Raw genomic sequence first — 14804 nt, 5'->3', positions numbered from 1 at the left:
AAGAAGCAGGTAGAGCATGAAGACTAATAGTTCAATTTTTTTTTTCTTCAGTTATGCTCCCGACTGAGCATTTCACAGTAAATACACAAATATACACAGCCCTCAAAGTATTTTAGCACGCTTTTGGTGTTTATAGTTTCCAATTTTGTTCATTACTTATTTGTCTTTCATTATTTCTTTACAGAAGCGAATGAAGAAGCCTCGATACGAAAAAGAAACCGAGTTAAGGCAGATCGCTCTCTGGAACTCGTGGAGGGGAAAGTGGAGACGACAGGTGTAGGGGCCTGTGGAAGAGACATTTAGCAAAGCGCCACCTCAGAAAGAATTGGGGATGAATAAACACATTGGAAAAAACACACACCTTTTTCACCTTTGTGCTTTGTTGAGCTGTGTTATGATACAGAAAAGTTTTCTTATTATAGATCGATGCAGAGGAAAAATTTGATATAAACAGAAATAACTTTGCACATTTCTAAAAGTGATGTGTACGATGGAACCGTATCAAATCATTTATTACAATATACGGTGCGTACGACGGTGTATGTGGTATGTGTATATGTACATGCAACTTGACTGTGTGTGATTGTGTGTGTGTGTGTGCGTCCGTAAAAATGAGTCAAAGTGTGTGTATCTGTGTGATAATGTGTAAGGGCATGACTTCCCAAGGTTCTTCCCATTGAATGGTTTGTTTGTGTGTGTGTGGGGGGGGGGGGGGTGCATGGCTCTGAAATTTGAAAGCACTTTGGGAAAATAATACCAGAAGACTCCCGTTTCCACGATTTTCGGGATTTTTCCCCGAATTGTTTACGTTTTGTTGAATAGTCTCTGAGTTAATTGTTGGACTAATCAGGTGTGCAATACAGTTGCGTGTGAGCGGTATTTATTATGTCAATGTATGTAATTTAAAAGATTCCCCATTAAGTAAATAACGTTAAGTTCACATCTTGATCCGACCACTGAACCCGTTGGACCACTTTATCAAGACGATGCCGCTGACACGTGGGTAGAACGCGCACGTCACTGGACATAGTAGGCACCTACTCTCTAAAAAAAATCGAGTGAAAATATTCACTCTTAAAGGAGTGAATTCAAAAAAGAGTGAATCGAGAGTGAAATTGGAGTGAATTTTGAGTGAAAATGTTCATTTTCACTCGTTTTAGAGTGACGTCAGGGATCACTCCAAAATCTTCGAGTGATCCTTGAGGTCACTCCAAAATGAGTGAAAATGAATATTTTCACTCAAAATTCACTCTTTTTTGAATTCACTCCTTTAAGAGTGATTTTTTTTCACTCGATTTTTTTTTTTTTAGAGAGTAAATGGTTTTACCAAATCATTCTGAGCCAAAATGAGCAGGGCTAGAAACACCTAGAATCTGTCCTAAAATAAGTAAACAAAACTGCAGTTTTGTTTAAATTCGAAAGTTCATATTTCGACGGATGAAAGATCACTTACATATAGCCGCACCTTAATGTTGAAAATTCAAAAATCTCCAAATGCGAGATAATAGGTAGGCCTACGTGATTCTAATTTCACACTTTCGTTTACAAACTCCAGTGATGTCTTTTTAACACAAGTCGTTGAAAATTCATATGACTTGCATGAGAAGTTCTCCATCTTGGATCCCTAAAGTTTAAAGCCTATTCTTGAAGCTCCAACTGCCCCCTCAGTCAGTTTCATACCAGAAGCCATGCATGGCCATGTATTCATAATAATTATTGTATTCCACTCGCCAGCTAAATCTTGTTTCACATGCCTCGTACACACGTGCAATGACTCTCACACAAGTTCAACATGAAATATCGTTATTCAAATTCATAGAATTTACGTCGTAAATTTACCTTTACGTCGATGTAGGGCAATTTGTCAATCAGTTGCAATATTATTTTACATTCACTTACATGTATAGGTTCATTTTGGGACCATATATTCAACTATAACAAATTGTAAGGGCCTATGTAGTTCTGGTTGAGATGTGGATTCAGGTTTTAACTTTTAGTGAGATAATTACAAACCACTTATATGAAATATTAAAGAGCATACAATAATATGAGCAATTACAAGTTTATTTGTTAAATGTTGGTTTTAAAATGGCCGAGATAGGGAAAAAAAAGTAAATCAAAGTGGTCTTAATCAAAGGTGGGATCCACCTTTTATTAGGACCACTTTTTGGATATCTCAGCCATTTCAAAACCGATTTTCATCAAATAAAGTTTGAATTGCTCTTATATCATAGTCCCATGCTATTTAATATTTCATACAAGTTTTTTTTTTGTGCGTGCGTGTGTGTGTGTGTGTGTGTGTGTGTGTGTGTGTGTGTGTGTGTGTTTTAATCTCACAACCATGCAGAACTATCATCCATTTATAATGTTTTTATAGGTTCCTCAATGCATGAACTTGTTGTAATTTTGTTAGCTTAAATACATTCGCAATAGATGCTCCTACTTTATGACAGGGTAATTGCTGACTTCATGTGAATGCTTATGGAAATGACCTGAATCTATAAAGATTTTTATACAAGTGTAATAAATTCATACTGCCGATCGAACGCCGGCAGGCCGAACGTCAAACCTACCGTACAAAATTTCAGCTTACTACACTGTACTAGTATCCTCTTTCCTTTGTACGTATACCATACGTTCCCTGGTAGTGCTGTCGCTACGCAGTGTACTAGTATCGCCGCCAATAATCACATACTGTACGCCAGCCGCCACTGCTCAGCAAGCCCGCCGCGACCTGCGTACGTAGCTTTATAATGAGAACAGTACACACATACACACGTCCCACCGGTGTTTTTTAATGTACACTGCGTACACTTACACATATCGCAACTTATTGATGCTGTGGAGCTAAGGAAAATGTGAGTCAAATCCATTTGTTATTTTTACATCGGTCCAAAAAAGACATATTTAAAAGTTATTCTAGAAAGAAAACATTTCCTCTCATACAAAATGCTACGCATTTACCTATTTGTTCTCTTTATTACTTCGATTTTCAGGCGTATTTTCAACAATGCGTCATACGCGTTTGCCAGGATTCAATGCGAAAACTGCTTCAAGCACACGTAGATATCAACGTGTGGGACTGATGTGTTTTCGCATCGGCAATAAATGGTTGTATTGTTTTTAGAATTATGCGAAAAAATCTTGACTTAGCTTGATGATACAGTTATCTATTGCCTGAGCTGAGCTGAGGTGGGTATTCAGCTCAGCCACCAGCAGAACTTATCTAATTTACCCAAAATCTACCTCTTCTCAGTCTTGCCTCATCTTGAATCACGGACTTGATAAAGCTTAAAAATATGAGTAAATTTAACGTTAGCTTGGCCAGGTGGGGTGCCTTGGCTTGAAGACTTGTATCACTATCAGTTTAGACCAAAATTTGCCTCTCTGGTTGAGTGCAGTAGCCTCTTGTTAACTGTGCTGTCCATTACACAGTCGGTCCTTCACAAAGTATATCTTCCAATCCATCTCTCCATTCACTCTGCTGTGTGGACTCGCACGCCTCACAACAGCAAGTAGGACTAGGAAATGGGGTAGAATTCCCCTTTTTCCACTAAAACTACAAGAAATCACAAAGCTTGGCATTCATAGCTTTAAAAAAACCCACACCAAGGTTCAACATCCAATGCCAAAATTTGACCGCAAATGCATAGGGATGTACGATGTAGCGTTACACGTAGTCGGCGGTCAAATTTTGGACGGCATTATTTTTGAATTATGGGCAGCTTGCTTTTTTAGACTATTTTAATTACAAAGTAGATCTAAAGAACCTGCACCAAGTCCAAGGTTGGTCCTCCAATGCCAAAATTTGACTGCGATCGAAATCGTAAAATTTTACATGTAGCCTGTGTTCAAATTGTGGATGGCCGTCTGATTGAATTATGGGGGGGGGGGGGGGGGGAGGGGGGCTTGCTTTATACTCGAGGAATGAGTTACTGTATATGCTATAATTTTCACGTACATAAATTTTCGCGAATTGCCGGTGTCACACATTTTCGCGAGTGGTTTAAATTCGCGATTGGGGGACCAGAGAAAATATGAAGTGGCAAAGAAAGTGTGAATTTTCAATTTACGGGCAAATAAGAATGATACTAGATAGTTATACACTGCCTGAAAAGAACTTACCAAACTCTGCTAACTAGTAAGTTAGAATTCAACATTTTTGAAGTGGTTACTGTAAGTCCATCGCGCTAGATTTCTGACGAGTGGTCCCCTTGCGATAATGGATTGGCTCTCTACAGCATTCGTAAGTAGACGTGGACGTGCTATATGTACGTAAACAAGCTTAGCCAGTACAGTATATGGTCTGTTCGGTAAGCCATGACATGGTATACTACTAGTACTGAAATTTTCGTATCATCAAGGCAAGGGATTCATTTTGGAAGGTAATATTTTCGCGTGTTGTTAAATTCGCGAATAGCTCCCGACTCGCAAAATTCGCGAAAATAAAACCCCAGCGAAATATATAGCGTATACAGTAAGTTCACCAATTTCATGATTTATTCCTGATACCATTTTGCTTGAATTCTGCTTGCCTCCTCCAAGATGCAAGATAGACCTACTAGTACTAGTACTATGGCGTTGGTTTGGTGTGTAAGTACACTTGTACTGAAGTAATATTAATGTGTGATTCCTGTAAATGAAACTCACTGTCCTTTAAATTTGCTACTATGCAGAGCTTATGAAAAATTTCTTTTTTTTTTGCTCTCTTCTTCCTGGAAAAAAAAAGTAGAGTGATCTGGGCTGGAGGATGAATGATAATTTCTCCATGCTGAGTGATATGTGCTTTAACTTTATTATTGAACTCTTCATGTGCATTCTTTGTTTCTCTTCAGGCCCCGAAGTCGCACCAGAAGTAGGAGCCGTAGTGGTGGAAGAGGCGAGCGGCGTAGCCGTGGGCGAGACAAGAAGAGACGGAGTAAGTCCGTCTCATCAAGGAGCTCTTCAGGATCAGGCAGTAGTACAGGAAGGTGAGCACTCTACACCCAGTAGGCCAAGCAGAAAGAATATTATAAGTGTCTTGTCCTAACTTTTTGACCAAAGGAGGATGAGAGCACTTCTTCTTCTTTTTTTTTTTTCTTGCCTTAACACCATTTTCCAGTCTAATTTAGTCAAATTTCCAGTCGTTTCTAGGCATATTACGATATGTAATTTGTGAATGTGTGAGGTTCAACAGCTGGAAACAACAAAAATCAATAGAAATTTCATCTTTTTATTGCTGTAATTTTTAAGCCATGGCAAATAACGATGCAGGTAGGGACGAGAAACTACTATTTTTTTTTTTGTTCTTTTTTGCTTGGCCTTACATGCAATGAAGACTGCAGTGCAGTAGATATCTGTTGTGAAAAGGGAAGAATATATTTCTATGGGGAGGAGGACTTAAAAACCAGACAAATTATGAGTTAAGTATTGAGTACAGTAATGCTGCACTATCGTAGGCTTTTTAAACAGCCTTTGAAAACAGAGATTTGGTTAGACTGCAGTGAATTGGGAGTGAGGTTGATGGGTTGAATAAGTTCTGAATAATGTCCCAACTTTTCCTTGTCCTCGTACGTTTTCAGTTCTAGTCGATCCCGGAGCCGCTCCAGCTCAACGGGGAGCAGCTCGGGGAGCTCGAGATCCCGCTCGAGGTCGTCGAGGTCAAGCAGCCGATCCAGCTCGGGCAGCTCCAGTGGATCGGGCAGCGGGTCGGGCAGTGACTCTGGGAGCAGCAGGAGCCGCAGCCGTAGCCGCAGCAAGAGTAGGAGCAGGAGTGCGTCCAAGGGACGAGGAGGGGCGGGGATTGGAGACAAGGAGAAAGGAGCCGAGAAGGAGGTGGTCAAGAAGACTGAGGAGAAGAAGAAAGAAGTCAAAGAGAAGCCAAAGCCAAAAAGGAGTAGATCTAGGTGAGTCCAAAGAACCATAGGTAACATCTTCCCGTGTACATGGCTTGTTTACTGGATAAGCACTCCCTCATACTGTTTAGTTGATGGCATGGTGAAGATGTCAGCAACATAATACACAAGTGTGTAGATGTGGGGGTTGTTGAATAATCATTTCCCCCCCCCCCCCCCCCACAACTTCAGCTGTTCCACTTTATTGTCTTCAGTGATATCCATTACTTATGATGTCACAACACATATGCATTTTTTGTGATGGAAATAGATTTATATGTCTTGCTTTGTTACTTTTAAATAAATGTAAAAATCAATCCTTGCTATAACTTTGAGCAAAAAAAAATGTTTTGCAAGAAAGTCTTTGGAAGATTTCTTTTGTTTGGACTTCAGCTGCACACAGGCTCCATCATGTCAACCTTATAATGGTCATTTGAGAACAATATTCCTCTGTGTGATTTCTGCTTACAATAATCAGTCTTTAGAGTGAACATAAGTTGTGATGATGGATCATAATTATATTTTTTCTTGTTTGGTACAAGAAATGTGGATTACAGTATAGAAAAACTTTCTGGACTATTGACACGTGTTTATCCATGTGTGTATGAGTATAATAGAGGAAAGTTAGGAGATTTAATTCAGCCAACAAACCTTGTGTGGAAGACCTGACTGTGATTGTGTGTTTTGCCTCAGGTCGAGGAGCCCGCCTCGTCGCAAGCGTACACCATCCCCGAAGTCTTCGAGACTTCATGTTGGCCGGCTGACCCGCAATGTCAATAAAGAACACCTGATGGAGATTTTCTCCATCTACGGGGCAGTGAAGAGCATTGAGCTGCCCAATGACCGTGTGCACCAACACATGTCCCGAGGCTTTGCTTACATTGACTACGTGTCATCGAACGATGCTGAGAAGGCCTTGAAGCATATGGATGGAGGTAATGAGGGAATCTTGTAAATCTCTGAATTTTAAAAGCACCCTCTTTACTTCTTTTCACCCATGCCGTACAACAAGTAAAGTGCAGTTTAGTTTCACGAATATCACGAGAACCAAGATTCGCAAAATTGAAATGTATGTAAAAGTTCTTGTTTACACTATATCCATTGAATGTCAGTGGCAATTCACGAAAATTTCATGCTGCAAAAATGTCTGTCGTCTACAATTCGTGAAAATGTCATAACGCAAATAGTTCTTGCTTTACAGTACATTGTTCAGTGTCATATGGAAAGTCACGTGAATGGATACTTGTACACTGATGAGGCATATCCCAAACACAAACATCTGTTGCAGCCATCACCTGTACCACTATGAATTTATGGCAAGATTGTGTGGGCAGTACATCTGTTCATTTAATGCGTGTTTTTGCCATGTGCTAAATCCCATTAGAGCTCCCAGAGATCCAACTCAGAGCTGTTAAATTCTGAAGATAGAATATTACTGCTTCACTTTCTTTCTTTTTTTTTGCCTGGGAGCAGTTTGTCAGTTTTACATGTTTTGATACACCATCAAACACATTATCAAATATCTTCTGCTTTGCAGTTTTTATACTGATGCAAAGTGCTCCCCCAGTTTTCTTAATGGGTTCTTTCATTATTCACTACTAACATTTTGCCTGTTTTCAGTAAAGGTAGCATTTTTATTTACCCATGTAACATTGTCCCTTTTCAAATGCTTGTCACCCCCAGGTCAGATTGATGGACAGGAAATCACAGCAGCTTTTGTCCTGGCCCCCGTTCCAAGGGCCAGACCCCCGCCACCACCGAGACGCAGTCCCCCCAGAAGGGGTCCTGGCTGGAGACGTACCCCGCCCAGATTCAGGGACAGAAGAAGGTAAAATGTGTACATTTAAAAATACAAAAAACAAAAAGAAACATGCATAAATGATCATGAAGTATTTGTTTTACTCTGCTGGCTTGCTACTGTTGGATGAGCAGGTTTCAGCAGCTTTTTCTTCTGCAAGCACTTTTTTTTGAAAAGATCAGTAAAAGATTCAGGGAGAAGTTCTTACCAATTGTCAAAACCTCCAGTGCCCAGTAAAGCAAATGTTTAAAGAGAGGTACACTGGAGCTCATAGCAAAGGAGACCTTTGAAATGTTAAAGGTTTCAGAGATTTAAAAATTTTCAAGATATGACATTTAATGCATATATGCAGGTCTGTTGTGCCACAAAACATCCTATCATATAAAATTTTCACGATAAAGCCTAAAATGAAAGGAGATATCTGTATTTTTCTCAACAAACCGTAACCGTAGACGGTTTAGTCTGGAAACATTTTTATTATAACTGTTAACGTTTTGTATATTTAACAATACTAAACATCGATTTTACGGATTCAAATATTTACAGTGGTTGTTCCCTAACTCACATTTTAGAACTATTTTAAAACACTAATGCTAGGTTTTTGTTTCATCTGCAAATGGGAAGTTCTGCCTTTAATGCAACCGAAAGACTGAATGTTAATGCTGATATTCTTTTACAGAGTAGGAAGATGGGAGTGATGATCAAATGGTGTTTATGTCTGACATACAGAAGTTATATAAAGAAATTAGTGAGAATCTATAGATGCTGATATCAATATTGGGTAACATATTGCATACAAGTAGCATAAAGTAATTCAGCTAGGTAGAAGTCTGATTGACCAACACAGAGATATTGTATTTGGCCACTAATGTTTGCTTCTCACTTTCTTTATGAAAGTGTTCATTTCAACACACAGGAACAGACAAGACTTTGGATGATTCTTGTCTCTTTTACGACAATTCACTTTTACGACAATTCATTTCTGTACAAAATGGCCCTGATATACCTATGTAGTCTTAAAAGAAATGAATGATATATTTGATCCCAAATTCCTGTTTTCTTACAGTGGACTCCCGTTATAACGAAGTCCTTGGGACAGGCAGTTTTCTTTCATTGTATCGAAATTTCGTTATAACAGAACAAATAAACAATAAAAGTATATAGAGTGGATAATGTATTTTAATATAATTTTGTGATAATGAATTTTACTTCGTTGTAACCGGAATTTCGTTATAACCTTGTTCATTGCAACGGGAGCGCACTGTATATGGATTCATTGTACTTTTCTTCAACTTTAGAACAAAATATAGTTCATTTCTTTGTGCGGTATTTGTCATGCAGTGTCTATTAGAAAATAAAATTCTATGCTTTCCTCCATTCTGTCTTCCCCCTTTAAGGTCACCACCGCCCAGGAGAAGATCTCCAGGCAACAGATCTCGATCCCGTTCCAGATCCAGGTCCAGGTCACGTTCCAGGTCACCCGCCAGGCGTCGCAGATACAGCCGCTCCAGCTCAAGCTCTTCAAGATAGGATCATCAAATCTATGTTTTCTACTCTGTGGTTATCCATTTTGTACATTACTAATACTTTGTTGCAACAGTATGGTAGTTTAGTGCTGATGATATTTCTCGTGTATTCTTGATTGAAGTGTAGAAAGGATAGAAAAATTATGTTGACATCAGTGACAATATTACGGAGCGTGAAGTCATTGACTGCACCGACCCTCGATGTAGTAGAACGTCATTTTGTACAGAGTAATTTCACAAAAACATTAGAAGTACTGGCTTTGTTCATTTATGGCACTGCTGTAGAATTAATGCTAGGGATATGGTGGGAGTCATTATAACCCTTGTTTGCAAAAGCAGTCAGGGATGTTGAAGACACATGTGCTACTGTCAAATTTTCAACCCCATCGCTCTTTGGTTGGGATATGGATGAAATGTATTATATTCTGCAGCCTTAGGTTTACATACCTTTTTGTGTCTTCTGTTCTTTTAAGCAAACAAACAGAAATTTTGCTAATATTTCTAGAAGTGATGTTTTTGTTTTTTCTTTTTTTATTGCTGTGTTCCAATGCCCAACTCCCCACAAGAGGCCCCATATAATCCTGTAATTACATTCAATCACAAGCAGTGCTTTGAATTGATCCTCTGTTTAGGTCCATTGTGGGGATGAAAGAAACCCTGATATAATGGGAATAATATAATCTGCATACATGTGTACAAAGGAGCTTCATGTGATCTTGACTTTTCCTTCTGGCGAATGCTTTGAAGGTATGTTCACTCTATCTGGGAAAAGTGTGTCTTATTGTTGGTTTGTTTGAATGGTCATAATTGTGTTTGTACAAGTATTGGCAATGTGCATCTTCATTAGATGGTCGATTTCATTAAATTGTTTTGACTGTGTAAATTTCTGCTATGTGACTGGACAACCCAAGTTCCAATGATTTGAGGTTTTCAGTGGCACATGAGAGTAAAGAAATAATGATGAGTCAATGCTGCAATGTGTCTTTACTTCAAGGAAGGTACCTCAAAAGGCCGCTTTGAAAATGGTTTGCGATCTGGGATGAGAAGTGATGCGAGGCATGGGTGTAAGACTATATCGATTTGTATGTTTGCATCTGCAGTTTTTACGACTACCTGGTACATTTGTACATAACAATACTGTGTCATGTGTTTTATAAACAATGCTGTGTCTAGTGAACTGTAGAGTACAATATGTCCATTACATGAAGTAAGCACAGGAATGATCAGTTTGCACATGAATAAGTGACAAAGTTTATCTCAATACCTTCTGTGTATGTTGTGCCCTTGTTATACAGGGAATGCTATGTATCTTACCAGTTGCAGAGGGAAAAATTTATGAATTTGTAAGTTAGATTCTTTAGCAGGCCACCATCTCTTGTGTGATTTTACCAATGTTAACTTTGCTGCCAAGAAGAAGGCAAAGTCTCTCACAAGGGATATTTACCACTTACACACCTGTCAATGATACTGTAAAACGCATTTTCGCTGCATGAAATTTTCGCGAATTGGAGCCAACGCCCTTTTTCACGGCATGGAATTTTCGCGAGTTGTCTGTAACATTCAGTGCACATAGGGTAGATAAGAACTTTCGCGTGCATTTTAATTTTGCGAATCTTGGCTCTCACGAAATATGTGAAATTAAAATGCACGCGAACATTCCTCATTTTGCAGTAGTCCGTCTGTGTCAAGTTAACTCTGTGTGCCACATACGCACATCTGACTCAGTCGATGGTTTGCCAACTTTGCATATTTTGCTGAAGTGCACAACCTCGCACAAACTGATGAATAAATCACAATATGCCACAGTAGGCTGAAAACACTGTAGCCGTCTTAAAATTCACATCGCAGCAAAGCTTGCAATTTTCTCTGCATATTTGCTGTACTGCATTCCTAGCATAAATGCTTCTACTAGTATTTTAAACAGTTACGTGGCTATGAAAATCAATATGTGTGTGAGTTGTGGTCTCAGAATACCATGTATTTCACACCGTGGGTTTACACCATGGCACACAGAGAGTTGATACCGGGCTTGTCACATCTCCAAGGTTTTTCAGATTTTTTCAGGCTTTTCCTGACTAACATACTTAGAACTCTGTTCACATCCCGACAAGGGAGGATGAAAACCAGCCTGATGTGGGAATGATACTTGCTCGTTGAGGTTTACCTTTTACACAAGCATCTTCCCGATGGCTCTTTGGCACCTCCCTCACTGTGATGTGTAAATGTTTGAAGCCGTCGTGATATACAGTCAACCGTGCCTATAATTGAATCTATTTGGACTGAAGAAATAGCTTTGACTTAGTGAAAATTCGACTAGATGTATGAGGGATTAAAATCAATAAAATATAAAGAGAAGAGGACTTGCAAAGACCTTTGACTTAGGAGATTACTGTATACGCCGAATATTTCGTGAGGTTTTTATTTTCGCGAATTTCGCGAGTCAAGTGCTATGCGCGAATTTAAAGACACACAAAAATAATGACTCTGATCCCGATAGGAATGTGACGCACACATATATATTTCTCCGTTCAGTACAGTACTCCACTATCGCGAAGTTAACCACTCGCGGAATTGTCGGGAAGCCCCAATTCACAAAAATTTAGACTTGCTAAATATATGGCGTATACAGTATTCAATTTTTGCGAGGTCAACTTAAGCAGGGTTGACTGTATATGCAGTACTGCATTTTGCTTCGTTTATCAAATTCCAGCACAGATGTATTTACACATCACTGTGTCCATCTGCAGCAGACCCACATTCCATCTGATCTTTCTAGTAAAATGTGTGTATGTGTTTTAAAATGCACGTCAGGATTGAAATTAGCTGTAGGCACCTCACAAGATGGCACATTCTTTCTTGTGTAGTCTGTGTAGAAATGTACATGTATGTGTGTGTAGGAGAACACTGGAAATTCAGAAATTACAGAAATAGACTTGTTGAGAAATATGACTCGTCGAGAAAAGTGATTCTTTTGGGGACAGTCCTGATGCTTTGAGAGAGGCGCTAGATCAGTCAGCAGTTTAATGGGTAAGATTTATTGCCTATAATGCAAGCATACAGCTAAAGGGACCACTATCTTAGTCTTTTTCCATGTGTCTGTGTGTTGGGTTTTGTTTGTTTGTTTGTTTGTTTGTTTGTTTGTTTGTTTGTTTGTGTGTGTGTGTGTGTGTGTGTGTGTGTGTGTGTGTGTGTGTGTGTGTGTGTGTTTGGGGGATCAATAGAAACACATACATTATTAACACTGACAGACATACACTTCTTTGTAAATGGGTGCATTTATATCACTTTCACAAAATGCTCCAGTTTTATTTGCATCACGCTTGCTCTGTGCAATGAGCTCTGTAACACCTTTGTTAAATGAATTTTGATGACACAAAGTGTGGCTTGCTTTACATACAATTACATTAAATGCATATTTGTATGGATAATATTCATATAACTTACACCCAATGGAGACTCTTCCAGATACGAGCGTTTTTGTGAGCAGCACCATAATTTGAGAGATAATATCCAGTGGGCAAATACATTTCTTTATGCACACTGGCACACGTTAGTCAGTGCTATACACAGAAAATTCATTATATACAGATAACACAGCCCACACAGTACAGACTTCATAAAAGGGACATTCAACAAAAGCATATTCCAACACAAATCAATATAAAAAAGCCTCAAGTACATGTTTAGGTTTGGGAACAATCACTGAGGCCCTGGGGTGGCATTCTGAAATCCTTCCTAATTTGTTCCTAGGTCAGCATTTTTTCCTAAGTGGTACTCTGAAAATCTTCCTTCCTTTTTTCCTTAACGTAGGAAGAAACTGAGGAAGATATGCAAATGATGAGATACGCACATTTCTGACTTACAGTAGGAAGAAGTTGGTATTCTAGAATGCACTTAAGAAAGAATTTTACGAAGATATTTAGGAAAGCCCCACCCTTGTCCTAAGTACATGTATGTTGTAAAGATATAGCAAGCTACAAAACATTGTGATAGGCGCTTGTCATTCACCGCGCGCAACATGTACTTTGATACGCGAAATGAGCATGAGAAAGGGGACGTGGCGCACACATGTGTATTCAACCCTACACTGTACGTCATACCGGTTATAATATGCGATTGTCATTGGTTGGTTCCTAATGATACAGCATTTCATATGGCTTAAGAAAAGCCACGGGCAGGGATAAGGATGGCCTAATTTGCATTAAGAAGTTCCGGGAAGAAATTTCAGAATACTAATTCTGTCTTTCTGAGGCACTTCCTAACTTTCTGACTTAGGAGGAAACTTGGGAAGATTTTCAGAATACCACCCTTGAAAAATAAGGAATAAGACAAAAAGTGGAGAAAAGGGGACATTTTGTTTCTAATGGTTGAACATGCAAGTTTCCATGCATATTTGTTCATAATGTGGAAAAGTAAGGTGTACAGTACATGTAATAAAACTGTATGTGCTACAGACCAAGAATACCTGCTGTACCAGAAAATGCAAGTAAAAAAGAAATGTGCCGCTAAAATTCACAGTTCTGGAATGGCAATTGCCATGGAAATGACAAGAATCTAGTTTCCTTATTGGTTGTTGCTATGGTTAGTTGCCATTCCAGCAAGAGTTGCTATCCTAACATCTTTTATGAAATGGGCCCTGGAGTCTGTGTAAGATTAAAAACAAAAAGACTTGCAGACTAGTAATCAAACTGGCACAATATAAACACACTGAAATGAAAGAACAGACAAATGTATTCTCTTCATAAAAAAAGGGGGAAAAATGCAAACAAAAATCCCTCAAAACAGCAGATTGATATTGACAGTTTGTAGCAATCATCTCAATAATTTGATAGCACACAGATCCTTGTTCACATGAAGTCTTGCTAGCTTGTAGTTTAGACATGCATAACTCTGGATAAATGTTCCTTGCTGTAGCTGTGTGCATGTGTTTGTGTGGACACTTACAATATGCTGGTTTTCATGTTGAAAAACTTGTCAATTTTTTTTATTTCTATTTATTTTTTTTTAATCTTAAAGCAAGCCAAGTCCAGGTTAGGGCCATACTACAGCCAACCTTGACAAAATTTACTCTGTGGATTTTGTTTTCCCCCAAAGCAGAGAGGGGAATACATAAAACTTTACAGAAACAATTTGAAGTGTTATCTAATATTGCACTATGGTCCTTTTCCACACTTCATGTACTGGGAGAATCGAGACACAATACACTACAAATGACTGCAATATGAAAGAATTTGATTACTCTTCCAAGCCACAATTATTAGAAGATATATACAGTTGTACATACATATATATATTTTTCATATACATATCTAACATTTGTTCATGGCTTTCAATTTACATTTCTTTTCACAAAGTTTGTTTCAGCAATGGCCCTAGAATTTACAAATTCACAGAAACCATCCCTCCACTGCAAAAAGAACCACCCTCAAAAAAAAAAAGAAAAAAGCAAATACTGGGCAACCTCATTATAAAGAGTTCGCTTAAAATGAGATGGTGAATTCGGCAGTCCTGATGTTTGATTTCTACATTTAGCTAATCTCTTTTTTTAGTGCATTTTCACAGGAGGAGGTATCAGTTATAATGAGGTAAAATCGACAGTCCCAGCAT

At 38.7% G+C, this 14804-nt stretch overlaps 1 protein-coding gene across 1 annotated transcript; it reads left to right on the top strand.

The window, feature by feature from the left end:
* The first annotated feature begins 2830 nt into the window (after positions 1-2830).
* Positions 2831-9201, top strand: LOC139726763 (uncharacterized). Its single transcript, XM_071637757.1, has 6 exons — positions 2831-2858; positions 4836-4970; positions 5562-5885; positions 6567-6808; positions 7557-7701; positions 9069-9201. Coding segments are annotated over exons 1-6 (981 nt in total). The 5' UTR covers positions 2831-2856.
* Positions 9202-14804: the final 5603 nt, after the last annotated feature.

The sequence above is a fragment of the Diadema antillarum genome, unplaced genomic scaffold, assembly GCF_040938485.1.
Source record: "Diadema antillarum isolate AM-2024a unplaced genomic scaffold, OU_Dant_1.0 scf00000017, whole genome shotgun sequence".
NCBI classification, from domain to species: Eukaryota; Metazoa; Echinodermata; class Echinoidea; order Diadematoida; family Diadematidae; genus Diadema; species Diadema antillarum.
Note: the sequence above shows the minus strand (reverse complement) of the source record. Positions and strands in the feature narration are given on the sequence as shown.